At 44.5% G+C, this 13148-nt stretch overlaps 1 protein-coding gene across 3 annotated transcripts in view; it reads left to right on the forward strand.

Moving 5' to 3' along the window:
* The window catches only part of SORCS3 (sortilin related VPS10 domain containing receptor 3), a 569814-nt gene that overhangs the window by 158452 nt on the left and 398214 nt on the right, over nt 1-13148 (forward strand). The window contains exon 1 of one of the 3 annotated variants that reach the window (XM_032423233.1): nt 7688-7961. The exons of the other annotated variants lie outside the window; for them this stretch is intronic. Within the exon in view, the coding sequence (XP_032279124.1) occupies nt 7920-7961 (42 nt within the window). The 5' untranslated portion in view covers nt 7688-7919. Of the gene's footprint in view, nt 1-7687; nt 7962-13148 lie in introns of those variants that run through there. 3 annotated transcript variants of the gene reach the window in all.

A 13148-nucleotide genomic window follows, 5' to 3' on the forward strand; every position in this document is an offset into this window, starting at 1 on the left:
CACACTAACTTCTGGGAGACCTCTGAGGCATCTTTGACTCCATTCTTTTCTATTGTGCCTCATTTGCAATTCTTAGCAACAATTTTCATAGTTTTTTTTTTTTCTCCTTCTTTTCTTTCCCATTGTCATTGCCTCTGTTCAGATCTTTTATCTCTTAGGTTTCAACTATTGCAGCATCCTTTTCACTGGCCTCCCTGTTTTTCCTCTTCACTAATCCACCCTTCATATTCTGGACAATTTTGTTTCTAGAATATGGGTGCCAACAAATCATTCACCTGCTCAAGCACTTAGACATCTCTGTGCTATTTGCTGAGTAGAGTAGGAACTCTTTACCCTGGAGTGGTAGGCAGAGTAGTGACCTCCCAAAGATGTCCATCTACTAATGCCTGGAGCTTGTGACTATGTTAGGTTACATGATGCAGGGGAATTAAGACAGCATAAATGGAAATAAGGTTGTAATCAGCTGAGCTGAAGATAAAGAGATTATCTTGGAGTTATCTGGCTGGATGCAATGTAATCAGAAGGATCCTTAAATAGGAAAGAGGAAGGCAGAAAGATTAAAATCTAAGAGAGTAAGAAACTGATACAATGTATCTACTAAAATAAGCCAGCTCAAATATCACCTCTTCTAAAAATTTTCATGGAGGGTAATCCTCTAGTTCATCCCAGTTTGGAAATCACTTATTACAATTATATGTCAACCTTGCAGGGTTACTGCGAGACTCACATGAAACATTAGGTAGAATGTGTCCAGCCTGGTGTTAAGTCAGACCATTTCCAATTTTCACCAAAGGTAGTTGTATAAATATTAATCTCTCTTCTTGCCCTGAAAGTGCCTTAGGTCAGGAACTTTGTATCTGTTGTCTTTCCATCTCTCACAATATTTAGCACAGTGCAAAGCCCATGAGAGAGTAATTTGTAGGGTTGGATAGGAGACAAGTTGTGATAAATGCCAGATCATGGATTGGGTGATTGATCATATGCTCCACCATTGTGTACCCGGAATGGGGGTGGGAGGGTTCCAGGAACTCTCTCAGGTGCTGACGCTATAGCTGTCCCATTTGCCCTGAGGCATCTTACAATCTAGTTGAGTCCCTGTTCTTGGTCTCATTTGAAGCACCTCGGGCTGGTAGCTACTTCCAATCTGGGGAATTGCTGATCCCCAGAAAATCCACTAGGATCAGCAGCTAAAATGGTTTGGCTGAGAGCTCTTTCAGCTCCTGAGACCAAGAGGGGATGATGCCCCTGACAGAAGTAGCAGAAGGAAGGGGGAGTGCATGCGCCTGCAGGCGGGACCGGCAGAGACAGACCCTGAAATGAAAAGAGACAAGTGGATAGGATCACACACCAGGCAAAATGGACTTGATGGACCTGTGATCTTTCCATTGCTGAGGCTGTCAATGCGTGTCCACATAAAGCAAGCACCAGCACTCAGGGAATGCTCTGGGCTTTCATCTCTACATCAGTGAGAGACCTGGTGAGGTTGCCCTTTATTTTGTAAGCTTCAAGTTGTCATCACTAAAAAAGTGACATGCTCCCTCTCGGGACATGGCATTTTCCTACTCTGGTGGCAAATGACCTGGTTTGCTCAGAAACAAACCAGGATGGAAGTGACCTCATGCATGCTGAGGGCTTTCTGTGCACCTGGCAGAAGATACCTTTCATCTAATTCTTAAAACAATCTAGTGAAAGAAATGATATTGGCTTCATTTTCCAGATGAGGACACTGAGGCGCCATAGGCTCAGCCTCTTCTCTAAGGGCCACACAGAGAGTAAGTGGCAGAGCGTGGATCCCACACCAAGACTGGTTTAGAGCTTTTGCTTCTTTCCCAAGGAAATAAATTTCTTACCTTTTCCTTTATGTTGATGATTATCTCTGAAAGCTTCACTTTGGAGCCAGCATTTCATCTTTCATCTGCTCACATCTGTTCCTGTCCTCAGCCTCTTCCTCAGGGGGAGCTGGTGGTGTTTGGATGGAGGGGGTGATGGGCACATAGAAAGGTCTGAACTCAGACTCCTAGTTAATGGCAGACCTTGAGCTAATGAACTCTAGTTCTGGTGAATATCGTCATGGAATATAGACATTGGCAGGGAATTCTGGGGTCATTTGGCCCCACCCCTCTTACTGGGCTGCATGCTTACCTAAATCATTTCCAGGAGACGGCTGTCTCTCTCATTTTCACAGTCCCTTAGGGAATGAGAGTGAATGGATTTTTAATTAATTTTTAATGACTTGTTATACAAAACCAGAACAACCCCCTTCTATTCAATAGCCATTTTTCACAAGCTCCTTGTTTCAACAACACTATATTTCCATTTCCTTGATCTGTCACTTACCTTATTCAGCAACCAAATTCTGCAAAGTACTTTCTTAATAATAGCCCTGTTTTAAATAGGGATGACTAATGCTTGTTAATTTTTGAATCTCTTATCCCTTACTTGGATCATGTGGGAATAGACAAACCTGTGTTGGGCGCTGACCTGGACAGTTTCCTCATTTGGACAATGTGGATAATGGTATCTATGTTTCACTGTGATTATTTCCCTTATCTGTGTAATGCACATAGAGCACCAAGCACAGTGCTAGGCACTTAGTAGGTGCTCAATATATATTCGTGTCCCATCTCTGCTTTTTCTGTATTTGTTCTGTTCTTGTCTAAGCTACTCTACTTGATCCAAGTCATGCTTTTGTGCTTAGATCTAGTATTTTCATTAACCTACATCTCATCAGGTATAGGCATATACCTTTGTCTTTTCTAGAAGTCCCTACAGAATAACAGCTCTTGAAAACTTAATACAGTCATATTTAGAAGATTGTTTTCACTATCTTCCCTTCTTGCCCCTGTGTCTCCTTTCTCTTACCCTCTTGTGGACATTGATGAAGTTCTCTCCTAAACCACCTTGAATTCCCCCTTCTGGCAGACTAGGTTATTTAAAGAAAAGACACCCTTGAAGGAGTTTACAAAATACTCCAGAGAGAAGGCAGGAAGTTTCCATTTTCCTCCCATTTCTTAAGATCTGCACTTATACCTCTCTTCCTCTCTGAGGACCTTGATTACCCCACTCCAGACTCCTCTCCTCCTTTGAACACCTATGGCAACAGTTTCAATGCAGTGAATGTTTTGTATCTCTGTTGGTTATAGGCACCATGTCAAGGCACAGCATAATAATACTCTTACAGCGTAGTAACGAGTAAAGCAGGGTCCTTGTCCTGAAGGAGCACATAGCCTAATGGTGGATATACATATGCAAATAGAAAATTACAATATAATCTGGCGAGTGCATCATTGGAAGTATGTGCAACAAGTTAGGGGAACATGGACTGAGGGGGAATCCATTCTGTCTTAGAGGACAGGTGAGACATCAGAGTGTTGATGACGCTTGAGCTGGGCCTTGAGGAACCAGAAGGAGATTGGCAGGTAAAGAGTGGGGGAAGGACTTTCAAGGAGAGAAGAGAGCTTGCGCCAAAGCCTGGGAGCAGGGAACAGGGAAGAAAATGGGGATTCTGGTGTGGCTAGAATTTAGATGTCATTTGGGAAAGTGGCTCTAGAAAGAGGTTAACATGTCAAGAGGGGCCAAGTGGAGAAAGACCTTCTGTGCTGTGCTGAGGAATTTGGATTTGATTTTAAAGGCAGTGCAAAGCCCGTGGAGATTATTTGGCAGTTGGTCACAGGACTGGTTCTCTGCTTTAGAGGGGTCGTTCTGGGGTAAGGGTGGAAGAGGGGTGAAGATCAGAAATTAAGTAAACGTGATTTTGGAGGTCTCTGCAGTCATCCATTAGCGAAATCCACTGGTCCGTTCCTCATCTATGAAGTGTCAGCGGCACTTCACACAGCTGATCCCTCCTTCCCCCTTGAAACGCTTTCTTTACTTGGCTCCCAGTGCACACACTCTCCTGGGTTCTTTCACGTTGCAGACCATTCTGTGTCTGTGAGAGTCTCTGACTCCAGGATTTCTAAGGGAAGACACTGAAGGCAGGAATTGTTTACAAGGCTGGAGGAGTGAGGAAGAGAAAGGTAGAGTGGCTTAAAGATTGGTGACTACAGAAAACTTTACAGGCCCCTACAAGGAGTCTGTCCCCATCCCGGGCTCCTGCTGTGTGTGACTGCAAAACAGAAGGGGGAAGAGAGTAGCTTTTCTCTTTTCTGCTGGTCCCTGCTAGTATGCCACCTCCCCCATTGGGTCAAACTGGAAGCCACATGACAGGAGAGGCTTAGAAATACAATTCTCAGGGTCCCAGTTACCCATAATACATAGGCAGGAAAGAGAACGGGGAGTACACAGAACAATCCCCCCTCTTTGGCTACTGTGAGCATCCATTTCTATCCCCATTCTTTTTTTTTTTTTTTTTAAAGCTTTTATTGATTTATTAGGGAGAGAGCGCACGCGTGCATGAGTGGGGGTAGGGGCAGAGGGAGAAGCAGGCTTCCCACTGAGCTGGGAGCCTGACACGGGGCTGTCTCAATCCCGAGGACTCTGGGATCATGACCTGAACCAAAGGCAGATGCTTAACTGACTGAGCCACCCAAGTGCCTCTCTATCCCCTATTCTTAAATAACCCCTCTTTTTCTTCTTTTCAGTGGTAGCATGGAAGGCTCAAAATAGATGGATATTAGTTTCTGCTTCCAGTTCAGTGGATCAGGGGCTTTGTCTCCTTTTTGACAATTCCCTCCTTAGGAACCAAGAGTTCTCTCTCAACAGAACCGAAAGTTGTGGGGACATGAAGAAGATACTGTGTGATGGCTTACTGGGGACCATAATGAGAGGCCCACCACCATGTTTGCCCCTTGATTCTCAGACTGTTGTATTTTGACCATGTATTGGTCAAATGCACATCATGGAAGACAACACCACAACTTCGCAGTGTTGGCTCCCAGCTAGGGTTGTCACTGAATCTTTGAAAGTCCATTCAACCATTGTACCTGGCCAGCTGCTTCTGGGTGATGAAGTTTGTGGTAAGACCAGTGAATTCCGGGGATGTGCCCATTACTGCACTTCATTTGCTGTGAAATGAGTTCCTTTGTTGGAAGTAATGTTGTGTGGGATACCATGACAGTGAATAGGGCTTCTGAAATGGAAAGATTTTGATTCTAGCATAAGCACTGCAGGTGGGGAAAGCAATTGCAGAGAAGAAATTGCTCTGTGTGTGTGATGGGAAGGGTGCGATGTAATCAACCACCAGGTGCCCTAGCGAGGCTCAGCCTTGGTTTCTGATGTTGGCAGGTGGAGAATGTAGCCGTGGGAATATCCACGTCATCTTGGCGAGAGGAAATCCATGTCAGGCCCAGGCAAAGCCTCCATCTTTGCCACAGAGGAGTCCACAGAGCAAACACTGGGGATCTGGGGAAAGGGGCTTACTGGCCTCAACTGAAGGCCATCTTATTCATTTGATTACTGAGAGTCTGCCCTGTAGTAAATACCACTTGGTGAGCATTCATGCAGGACACAAATACCCAGTGTGCCAATTTTGAAAGGTCTGAACACATGCTGGTTTTCTCTTTCTCACTCTCCTGACCTCTGGATATTGGAACACCCCAGCTTTCAATCCTCATGTCTTTACTCCATTCGAACTCTGTCTCCTGGTGATCTAATCTAGTCTTGTGTCTTTAAATACCATCTAATTATAGACAATTCCCAAACGGATATTTCTGTCCTAGATTCTCTTCCCTCAACTCCAGACTCATTTATTCAGCTGACTATTGGACTTCTCCATTTGAATTCTCTTAGGCACCTCAAACTTCATGTTCAAAGCTCAACTTCTAATCTTTCCTCCAAATCTCCTTCTTCTATAGTCTTCATCTCATAAAATGGCAACTCTGTGCTTCCCACTGCTTAGTCCTGAACTCTGAGGGTCGTCCTCAATTCTCTTTCATTCATACCCCATCGCCAATTTGTCAGCTCTTCTGCCTGACCCTACCTTCAATATATATAAACATCATGTCCCTCATGTCCCTTTTCCTGTGCTGTTGCTCTGCTCTAACACACACCATGGTTCACCTGGATGATTTACAACAGGATCCTAATTCACTTTTGTCCCCTTCCTGCCTTTCTCGACACAGCAACCAGAGTGATCCCGTTAAAAGAAGCACCCTCTATTAAAATCCTCCAGCAGGCCCGCATCTCACTCAGTAAGAACTGGAGTCCTTATAATGGTTCACAGGTTCCAGCAATATCTAAGTCTCCCAATAACTCCCTGACCTCATCTCCTGCTCCTCTGTGCTCTAGCTTCATTGATCTCCTTGCTCTTTCTTGAATATGCCGGGGGTGCTCCTGCCTCAGGATCTTTGCATTCGCTGCTCCCCTGGCCTGTAATGTTGATTACTCAGATAGCCACATGACTTAACCTCTCGCCTCATTCAAGGTTTTGCAGGAGAGCCAGTTTTTCATAGAGGGCATTCCTAGGCTCCTTTATCTTCTCCTTTTCTTTAATTACCCACCCCCCCTCCATAGCACTCACCATCATCTGACTATGTCCTTTACCAACTTGTTTGTTTATCTCCCCTGCCAGAATGTCAACTTTATGAGCGCAAAGAAACTGGCTTATTTTCTTCAGTGCTGAATCCACACTACCTGGCAAATAGGAAGCATTCTATATGTGTTTGGTTAGTGAATGAGTACAACAATTATGGGGACCTGAAGGTAGGCAATAGAGTGGACTGAAACATATTTCAGAAGACTCAGTGTTTATCCTGCTATGTGTGGAATGAGGGAGGAAGCAGGGGTCATGCTGAGGTTCTGTCTTGAGCCACAGAGTTGGTTAAAGGCCCTTATAAAAAGCAGGGAAGGGGATGACAGCTTTGTGGAATTCCATACCTTATATATGACAAGGTTGCTATATTTTGTACTATTTCCTTGCCTCTTCACTAGATTGTAAACTCATAGCAGGCAGGGAGCACTCTTCATGTCGTTCTGAATTTGGCACACGTCCAGCACAGTTCAGGCCGCCCACTTGGTGCCACACACCCTGGTATTGGAGATCAGTCAGAGTTTGGGCTGCAAGTGCTCAATTTCTCTTCCCTGGTTGGGGGGTGGAATACTCCCGGAGGTGTGAGGAGAACCTTGGGACTCAGACTCTGCTGGAACTGAAAAGTACGCTCTTGTAGGTAGTCCCAGAGGGGTACATTTTGGCATCCTTGTTATCTTATCATAACATACCAACTACTTCTGGTAAAGAAAGCCACCGTCCTTCTTCTAGTTAGCTGGAAACAGAACTATCGGGCTATCAGGTAAGGGCAGGAATAAAGTGGTAGGTTGTGAGGGGGGTATGCAGAGAACCCCATGGATTTAAAGGCACCAAGATTTCAGGAAGGTTTAATGAACCAAAGTAATTTTCCTTCAGAGTAAAATTTTACAGGCATTAAAGGTCCTCCCTTCACTGAATATGCTCACGGGTGAGAGCATCCTAGTGATTTATGAATTTACATATTATGCATTATCCTTTCAGAGGACAGGAATTCCCCCGGGCTGCCTGCCTTCCTTCTGAAGCTGAGTCGGGGGTGGGGAGTGGGCAGGTGAATGCACAGGCTCTGATCTGTGGCCTCCTGTATTGCAATTGGGGTCTAGAGTAGATGAGTCGTTTTTAGGAGGAGCTTAGCAACTCTAGAATCTGAACTACCCTTTTTTCCCCACCAAATAAAAATCACTTGGAATCCTTCTCTCCTGAAGAATAATTATCATACTAATAACTCATATTGCCATAGTACAGCTTATAAAGCAGGTCAGCTTTCCTTACTTGATTTGAATCAACAACCCCTTGAATTTGGCAGGGGCAAGTGTATCATTAAGGATACACTTTTAAGGAAATTGGAGCCGATTCTGAAAACATAAATAAGTTGCTCAGTCTCACGCAGTAGCATGTGGTGAGACTGGCTTTTGATGCGGCCCTCAGGTTGCGTGTGTTCTGTTATTTCCAGGCTGCCATGCAAACCCCATCCAGGAGACTGACGGCTAGACCCAGCGGGGTAAGTGATTCTAGACACAGGGACATTTGGAAGGTTCTGAGGTGGAATGGGGCAGAGACTTCTTTCTTTGTCTGCAGTTCTGAGTGTGTGTACCTCCTCTCTCCTAGGAAGTGGGTGGGAAGAGTATAGAAAGCTCCCTTGCCCCCACATAATACTTTCCCCAACTCTGCCAGAGACTTGGACTCCTGAGTTCAAATAGATAATCCTGGAAGCAGCAGGTTGAGGATGACTTTGCCTTTCATGAGGACAGCCGCCATTTCTCTTTTAATCACTTTATCACCAAGAATCTTATGCTGTGCTTGGCATAAGTCAGGAATAGATGAATGGAAGAGAAAAGGGAAATGGGAAATAAAGACATTAGTTACTGCTCAGTGTGTGTCTAAAGAGCAGGCAGTTAGCTGAGGGCTGGCCTGAGCATCTGGAGGTAGCAGAAGACACCAGATGCCTGGGGACAAGAAAAGTGGAGGTGGATGGTCATCAAAGATAGCACCAGCTGATTTTGTAAGAGGCTAGCCATGTCCTTTATTGTCGCCTTATTATATAAGTCCCTTGTTATAATATAGTCCCTAAATATATGTATTACTTATATTATGTATATATTATATATAGTAAGTCTCCTATTATAATTAGCCCCCTTATATATTATTTATTAGATATATTATGTATATATTATATATAGACACATAGTAAGTCTTGGTTTAATATAGTCCCCCCTTGTTATCGTCCTCTTCACTCTTATAAAACTTTTTATCTACCCATAGCTGACCACAGGTTGGGCTTCCTCTGTCTTTCCTGCATGATCCCATTGTCCTTTGTGCCTTCTTTCCCGACCTGGCATGGCCCGTGTCTCCAAGTGGCTCGTGTACACATGACACTGCATTCAACACATGACTGCTCCTGCCCCGGACGGCCCATGCTACTCTACTCTACCATGCTGCTCCTTGTAACTCCGTTACTCCTTTCCAAAGGCACCCTCCCCCTCCTTTTTCCCCATCTATCTCTGTTCAATTAAAAACTGAAAGAAAGTGAACGAGCTCCATTTTAGTATGGCCAAATTCTTACCATACTTTAAGTTCCAGCTCATGTAATCTTTCCTTCGTGGAGACTTTTCTGGTCACATTCTATGGACTTAATTGCTTCTTCTTTTCAACTCTTATAGCACGTTATCTGTACCTCTCAAATACATTTATCATCTCATCTCTTCTTTTATTGTCCTGTATCCATAATTCATTCAGTGGACCCTGTGTAGTGCCTGCCAAGTGATGTGCTATGCATTGGGGATGCAGAGTTGAATGAGACCTGATTTCTAACCTCAGTGAAGCCACAATCTAACAGACAAGTCAGACATATGGAAAAGTCACATTGACCCTGTGTGATGGAAGCTTATGAGAGATGAATAACCGGAGTGTAATTCCAGAGAAGAGGTCAGATGCCAATTTAAGGTTGTGTGTGTGTGTGTACTCATTCTATATACCATGGGCCTTTCTAACTATATTTATATATACACCCACATACATGTCTAGGGACTTCTCTCCACACTCTATATGTATGTGTCTGGAGGTATATAGCTTATATTAAGAGAGATACTATTTACTCATGAATTATTCCAATTTATTTTCATTTCTCCTGCTGTCTAAAAGCTCCCAGGATTGTAGCCAGTTAGGTAAAAAATGAGCTTATTTGACAAACCCGGTCTCCCAGCAGTTTGTCTAGTTCTTTTCTCATTCCATATCTGTTTCCTGTTACCTTCTCCAAGAACAAAGACAACAAAAGTTACCTTCACCCTTGGGCCTTGAGCGCTGGCTCTCTCCCTGAGTCCCAGAGTTTAGCAGGTGCCTTTCTAATTCACCCAAGGAGAGCCCAGTAAATATTTGTGAAATTCATGAGTAAATGCTCAACTCCTTGAGGTCAGGGATATGCTTTTCTCCTATGTGTATGACTACTCATTGCCTCACACACAACCAGCTCACATCAACATTTGCAGAATGGAGGAGGTTGCATTCGAGCAGGGCAAGCATGGTGTGTCCCATGGGTGGGAATGCTGGCTCTGTCTCCTGCTAGTTGTGTGCCTTGGTGGGAGGCAGCTTGCTTAGCTCTCGGAACTCAGGTTTCTCATCTGTGAAATGGGGGTATTATGTTACACTTGCTCAGTTTCAAAAGTTTGTTGTGAGGATTGAGAAGCACCTAGTGTAGTGTTTATTACATGGCAGAGGTTCAATTAATGTTTGCTCACTGCTTTTCCTTTGTTGACTTTGACTGTCCGCCCTTCTCTGGGGGCATCTGCTGAAGAGGAGTCAAGTCAGGCTTTGCTATGGATCCCGGACTAGCCCTGCTACCCTTCCTGTGCCACATCCCACCCACTGGTGATTCCCGAGGTACACCCATGTCTTCCCCTTCTGATGTGTGTACTTGCCCAGCAGCCTGGGGCTTAGTGGGTTTACTGCCTCTGCTTTCAGTTTTCTTCCCTGCTAATTCCCTCCTCTCTGGAGGCCTTTGGAAGGCTCTGAGTGGTAAGAGAAGCCAGGGATGGGCAGGCTTTGTTTCACTCTTGGTTTTGTTTGCTTGGCACAGAATATCTTAAGGCTAAAGGTTACATTATCATCTCTTCATAGCTCTATTATTGTCCTTCTGTGCTGGCTCCTGGGGAAAGGAAGCTTCCAGCCCCCAATTCTCAGTGTTTGGACCTTTCTTCTGAGGAATGCAGGGGTGATTTGGCTGAGACATCTTCCTCCTACATCTCTTACTGCGTGCTTTCTTTGTAAGGTTCAACTCCACTTAAAGGAAGGGATGCTTCTCTAGATGAGGATCTCAGCATGGTGGAAGGGTGGGGTCACCACAGCACAGAGTTGGGAGAGGAATCATGGTAGGATGGAGTCTTTCCCGAGTGTGGTTCCCTGGTTACCACAGGAAGATTTCTGAACCCTACCCAGGACCTACCAAGTCAAACTTGCTGGGAGTGGGACCAGAGAATCTGCATTTACAAGGCTTCCCAGTCATGGTGAAGCTCTAGCTCTACTAATGGAGTGGAAGAAGAGTGCTCTGGGCACTTGGTCAAGGTCACACACTATCGAGACATTAACTGGAGTCCTGGCCTCTCTCTGAGCATCAGTTTCCTCATCTGTACAATGAGGGAAATAGACTCGATTAATACCATCCCCATCTGAAGACTGAGATTTATCACTAAAACAGCATTATCCTTCATTGATTGACTCAAAAATGATTATTTTTAGGAACCTTTGACATGATGAGCTTACCTGTTAGGGAGACAGAAGAACAAACCACAAACCCCACCTCAATCTAGTTGAGAAGGCAAATCCTGTGAGATCCAGAAGGGATCAGGATAGTGTTTGACTAAGTGCCAAGTTATGTAATTCCGTTTTAAGTGCAATAGGACTTCAGAAGAGCGAGAACTCTGATGGCTGGGCTGGTCCTGGGAGGCTGCCTGGAGAAGGTGGGCTTTAAGTTGTTTCTAGAACAACAGGCAAGCACGTGCAGGTAATAATAAAAGGCTGAGACATAGATGATAGAACGCAGCATGAAAGAAAGCAGGCAGAGATGTGAGAACAGGTTTGGTTTATTTGCAGCCCCTTGAGAAACTTGGATTGTTAAAGCAGAAGACAGTGTCTTGAGAACTGTGGAAAAGTGGTTGGAGGAGTGTGTGTGTGAGTGTGTGTGCATGTGTGTGTGTGTGTACATATGTGCGTGTGCCTTATGTAACAGGCTCAGGAGTCTGGAGTTCATCCTTAGGCAGAGGGAACCAGCAAGGATTTCTAACCAAGAAAGTGCACAAATCAAGAGCCAGAATTGGAACTATCTACCATGAAGGCAGAAATAATAGTCATAGAGGTATGGAAGGATGTGTCTGTCTGGAGCCCCCAAGAAGCCGACACCAACATGAGATTTGATAGACAAGAAACATTAAGGACAGAGAGAAGATGAAGGGAGGGAAGAAGAGGGTCTAAACTTTGAGTAAGGAGACTGATAGAATGAGAACAGCTCTGGGTTCTATCCAGGGCTTTCCAGACCCAGCTGTTTGTTAGAAGCTCTATTGGTTAAGTGGAACTCTTACCCCCTACACCTCTTTCTTCTCTCTATGTGGACTTTGTCCTTTTTGGAGATTGTTTGATGTCCATGAAGGCTTGATATTGGGAGAAAATGAAATGGCCTGATTTGCTCCTGCAGAGCTCTGGATGGGTGTTCTGACCTATTTCTAGAAGAGCCATTTGGAGTTTGTTTGTCCAGAATTTGGGTTGGCCAGCACACAGCCAGCCCACGGTTTTACACAGTGATGGTGTGAATGCCTTTGTCGATGAAAGAAGGTAAAATGAAGGGGAAATGAAGTCTGCTGTGTGTGTGTAGGTGTGTGTGTTAATCCAGCAAACGGGAATTACCAGTGCATTCCTAGGCATGTGGTTGGGGAGGGTGGGGATAAATCCCTTGCTTTCATTAGCCCATGAATTTTATAAATGAGGGAACTCTCTCTGAGTGGGAGAGGCAAGGGCCACTGAGTGCCTGTGGGGAGCAATTCTCTGCACTGGATGCACACTCCTTGCTGTTGTGCTATGTTAATAGGACAGGTAGTTGGTAGATTTTCCTGTTCTGCCAATAGCCATGTCATTGATATTTTTCTTGGCTTGGCTCTTTCTCGCCCACCCACCACTCTCCACCGAAGAACGCACTCTGAGAAGAGTCCTCCAGTCATGGCACCGCAGGGAAGTTGAACATCCCAAACCAACTTTGCCATGGACTCTGTCTGACCTATAATGGGTCACATCCTTGCCTCTAATTTCTTCTTAGCTTACATAAAGGGAATGGAAATTGTGCTGACCGACCCCATGGGGTGCTGGATGAGAATACATCTCAAAGTGAGTGTTCTGTTGTCAGTGAAATGCCATAAAAATGTTCAATATAATGGCTGATTATTTTTCTTTAATCTTAAATAGATACCTAGAATGGGAAAGTTCCATCTTGGTAGCAGAAATTCATTATCTTGGAAAGAGTTTAATGGCTGCTGTGCAAATGAACTGAAGGAAGTTAAATTGTGGAATGGGAAGGAGCTGAGAAAAGTGAAATGAGTTGTGCATTAAATTTAGATAAACACAATTATGTGTAACTGGATTATCACGTGTGCTGGCAGGCGCTGTCTATTAGGCACCTGTGTCTTGATTAAAATCAATTCAGGTGCAC

Source organism: Phoca vitulina, unplaced genomic scaffold (assembly GCF_004348235.1).
Source record: "Phoca vitulina isolate PV1807 unplaced genomic scaffold, GSC_HSeal_1.0 scaffold28, whole genome shotgun sequence".
Lineage (NCBI taxonomy): Eukaryota > Metazoa > Chordata > Mammalia > Carnivora > Phocidae > Phoca > Phoca vitulina.